Here is a 4,635-nt window from a genome sequence, read left to right as displayed (position 1 = left end):
CGTTCCTGCAATATTTTCTATACCAACAGTTGCGAAGAAATCGTGTGTATGGTTCTTATCTGCCTTCTTTTCAAGGCTAACGTTTAAGTCTGTTATTTCAGAAGATGTATGTGTATGTCCAACGTCACTTTTCCTGTTTAAGGTTTCTTGTAAGTTTGTAATATTTGCAATGGTATGTGTATGTCCAACGTCACTTTTCCTGTTTAAGGTTTCTTGTAAGTTTGTAATATTTGCAATGATATGTGTATGTCCAACGGCACTTTTACTGTTTAAGGTTTCTTGTAAGTTTGTAATATTTGCAATGGTATGTGTATGAGTCTTTTTAGAATATTCGTTTTCAGCTCTTGTCACTTCACTTGACATTTTATTGTCAACATATGTTTTGTCTGCTAGTTCAGGATGAGTATGTTCTTTCGTTGCATATGTTGCATCTGCTCTGTCATGTTCTTCTTGAACTTTTTCAATGACATACTCTTTGTCAGCTTTGTTGTCAACATCTGCTTTCAAAAGAAGTTCATTTATAGGTTTCTCGTTTAAAGTTCCTTTTGTTGGATTTATACAGACAGTATGGTTCTTATTGTCTTGAAACAGAAACTCATCTGTCATTGGGTTTAATGTCAGTTTTAAGTTTCCTTCTTTCAATGACTCAGATATCTTAGAATAGTTTGAAAAGTTTGTTGTGTTCTTATTTAGAGCTTGCATAATGAGTTGTCGGTTGTGTTGTATTTCTCTCATGGAAGCAATATCTTTCGACATTTTTATTCTAGATAAAATATGCTTTCAATAGAAAAAGAAAATTCAAGAGTTGCTACAACTAAACCATTAGATGAACTTTTTACTAATGTCGGTCAAAAGTTTGAGACAGAGACCGTAAAGCATGAAGGCTATCGTTTTGACTACCCATTGAGATGGTTAAGAGACCCATCCGTCACAAAAGCTGTTGGCTTTCGTAGAATGAAGTTCATTTCAGAAGCCATACATGGTTTCCCATTTACGGTCGCTTTTGAAATTCGATACTATAACAAAGAAAAACATACGTATGAGAAATTTGAACAGGGAAAACTTTTACAAGTGAATTTGCTTGTAAACTTAGAAACAACTCTTCAAGCTTTTCAAGAAAAAATAAACGATATCTATATCGAATATGCAAACCAGTACAACATTGACGAAGGAGAGTACCATCTCGATATTTTATATGACAGGAAAAATGCAACTGTTAAAATCAATAGAATAGAAGACCTTGGAGAAGACGTTTATATTTCTACAAAATATAACAACTTGGCATGGTATAGATTTTTGAGGATGTTAAATCAGCCTGCAGCATATCCAGTACACCCGAACTTTTATGAAGTCGAAAACCCTAATGGAACATATGAAAATGTTTTCGACTCAGATGCTATTATAGTTCATGCTTCATTTTCTGGTGCACAAAACTCTTTTTTATGCTTGGCAAATGACTTTTACGAAAAACCTACAAAGCTATATGAACCACCAAGTGGAAGTATTTCAGACTTTCAAGTATGGTTTACAACAGATGGAAGAAAGAGAATAGTTCCATTATACCACGCGTTTTACTTAGAACTTAGTTTCATATACAACTACTATCGAACGGTAAAAATATGATTTTTTAATACGGTTGAGGTGTTGGATTTGGTTGCCAACTAGACTGTGGTGCAGGTTCAGGCTGTTGTATAACAGGAGCTTGTTCTTCTGGTTCAGGGTCTTTAGGTATAATACCAACGAACTGACCTACTCTTTTGCCAATATTTTTGACTCCGTTCCAAATTCCTCTTCCGACGGTTTTTATTCCATTCCATATACCTCTTCCAACTCTTCTGAAGAAGTTTCCAATACTACTGAAGAAACCCATTTTACTATATGTAAAAATCTAATGTCCGCCTAGTCTCTTACGTTTCCTGTTGAGTTCCATAGCATTCTTTAACTGGAGCTCATACATTCTATTTCTCCTCTGGTAGAAAAACATACTCTGGGTCAACTCCTGTGTTCGCGTCATCTGCATAGAGTTGTTTATATCCCACTTCAGGGTTTGTATAAAACTCTTTCCATCTCATATTTGCATACCATGGTGGCAAACCTAACGCAGCGTCATTTGACATGGCAGTTTGCATTTGTACATCTGTTGGCACTTGACCATAGTTTGCCATTGCAGTTTGTATTCTAACTTCATTTGGAATATTCTCTGGGTTTGGTTGTCCAGGTTGCTGTGCATTCGCTAAGTTCTGTGCGTCCATTTAATATTAGATAAAAATATCTCTTACGAGTACATATACTGAACATTTGCAGGCATTGGTTCATCTTCATATTCTCTGTACTTTTCTGCCACGTCAAATAAATAAATGACACAATGGAAAAAACCTAAAACAAGTAGTCCTATTTCAAACCACATTTACTTACTAATAAAATTTCTTTATTGTGACACTTTCTCCAGTTTATAGGACCTCTCTATTCTATCTTGTCATATATAAACTCATAGTCATGTATGTCCTCTAACCATCTCATAACGGTTTCCAAACCACTTTTATCGGATGTAAAGTAAAAGCATGGATGGTTATGTATAACGTCTAAAGTTTCTAAAGAGTCTCTCAAAGTCCAGTCTACTTGGTATTGAAAATCCATGTGTTATAGAACGGTGGGTCTACTATAAAGAAAACATTTTCCTTGTCTTTATATTTTTCATACAACTCTGTCCAATGACATCTCACAAACTCTATACCCTCAATATATTTTTCTATGTCCTCTTGAAAACATTTGTATAGTTAAGATATAAAACTTTTGACATAAGTGTTTCAATGTCATGAACTCTTATAGAACCACTATATAATAGTCTAGCAGATATACTATCCCAGTCTATATATTCTGCTTTTTTCAAAACCTCTCTCACAATATTTTTCTTATCTAATGGTATACGTTCCATCTTACCTATAGGTATCTTTTCTTTTAACTCTTTCAATATATTGTTTGTGTCTGGTATATGTTTGACACGGTCCATATAGTTGTCGAAGTCATTGCATATAATCTTTGAGTCTGGGAATATTGTATGGCACAAATGGGATATATAGAAACTTCCACCGAACAAATCTACAAATGTTAGACCATTCGGTAGTTTCTTAAGTTCTCTCAATATAATATCTTTACATCTACTCTTATTTCCAAAGAACGGTAACGGTGGTTTTGTAAAATTCATTTATATATAATAATAAAAATGTTTTTCCCTGAAAAGTGACAGAAAAGTGACAAAACATGTACGAAGAAGTCTTGAAAATTCAAGAGGGTAGAAAAGAGGTTAGAAAAGAGGTTATATCTAACCTTCTACCCTAAACATTATTTTTGTCTGATTTTACGAAGAAGTCTTGACAAAACATGAAAACATATATAATTTGTGAAAAGCTCCTGGAAGACCCGTATATAAGAACTTCATTTATACTAAACATCTTCAGGGCTAGAAGGCACGAAGTGCCTGGAAGCCCCACTACCTTTTTTTTTTTTTTTTTTTTTTTTTATTATTTTATAATAAAATTTTTTTGAGTCATTTTAAGAAGCACATATAATTTTTTGAATTTAAAAATTAAAGTAGTGTCAAACGAATTTATCACTTAATTTAATACTCAGATTAAAAAAAAAAAAAAAAAAAAAAAGGAAGTGGGGCTTCCAGGCACTTCGTGCCCTCTAGCCCTGAAGATGATTATTATAAATGAAGTTTTTTATTCGGAAAATTGTTAGTCTTCTGGGTCGAAAACATTATATATAATGTGTCACTTTTCACAAATTATATATGTTTTCATGTTTTGTCAAGACTTCTTCGTAAATGTTTTGTCAAGACTTCTTCGTAAATGTTTTGTCAAGACTTCTTCGTAAATGTTTTGTCAAGACTTCTTCGTAAATGTTTTGTCAAGACTTCATCGTAATGAGTGTAAAGGACCCAAAAATAATGTTTAGGTGAAGAGGTGAGATCTCACCCGTTTTTTCACCTGTTTTCTCACCCTCTTGAATTTTCATGATTTCATCGTAAATGTTTTGTCAAGACTTTCTTCTTCGTAATGAGTGTAAAGGACCCAAAAATATAATTTAGGGTAGAAGGTTAGATCTAACCTCTTTTCTAACCTCTTTTCTACCCTCTTGAATTTTCATGATTTCTTCGTAAATGTTTTGTCACTTTTCTGTCACTTTTCAGGGAAAAACATTTTTATTATTATATATAAATGAATTTTACAAAACCACCGTTACCGTTCTTTGGAAATAAGAGTAGATGTAAAGATATTATATTGAGAGAACTTAAGAAACTACCGAATGGTCTAACATTTGTAGATTTGTTCGGTGGAAGTTTCTATATATCCCATTTGTCCATATAATATTCCCAGACTCAAAGATTATATGCAATGACTTCGACAACTATATGGACCGTCTCAAACATATTCCAGACAAAACAATATATTGAAAGAGTTAAAAGAAAAGATACCTATAGGTAAGATGGAACGTATACCATTAGATAAGAAAAATATTGTGAGAGAGGTTTTGAAAAAAGCAGAATATATAGACTGGGATAGTATATCTGCTAGACTATTATATAGTGGTTCTATAAGAGTTCATGACATTGAAACACTTATGTCAAAAGTT

The 4,635-nt window shown here is 33.1% G+C and overlaps 1 pseudogene across 1 annotated transcript, besides 1 other annotated feature; it reads right to left on the bottom strand.

Moving 5' to 3' along the window:
- Nucleotides 1-321: part of a mobile genetic element that runs on past the window's edge.
- A 2,070-nt stretch (nucleotides 322-2,391) lies between these two features.
- Nucleotides 2,392-3,205, bottom strand: TVAGG3_1063770 (annotated as a pseudogene). The gene has a single exon. A coding segment is annotated over exon 1 (814 nt).
- Between the last annotated feature and the right edge of the window lie 1,430 nt (nucleotides 3,206-4,635).

The sequence above is a fragment of the Trichomonas vaginalis genome (assembly GCF_026262505.1).
Source record: "Trichomonas vaginalis G3 chromosome Unknown ctg_32, whole genome shotgun sequence".
In the NCBI taxonomy this organism is placed as follows: Eukaryota; Parabasalia; order Trichomonadida; family Trichomonadidae; genus Trichomonas; species Trichomonas vaginalis.
The sequence above is the reverse complement of the archived record's forward strand: the minus strand, read 5'-3'. Positions and strand labels throughout refer to the sequence as shown.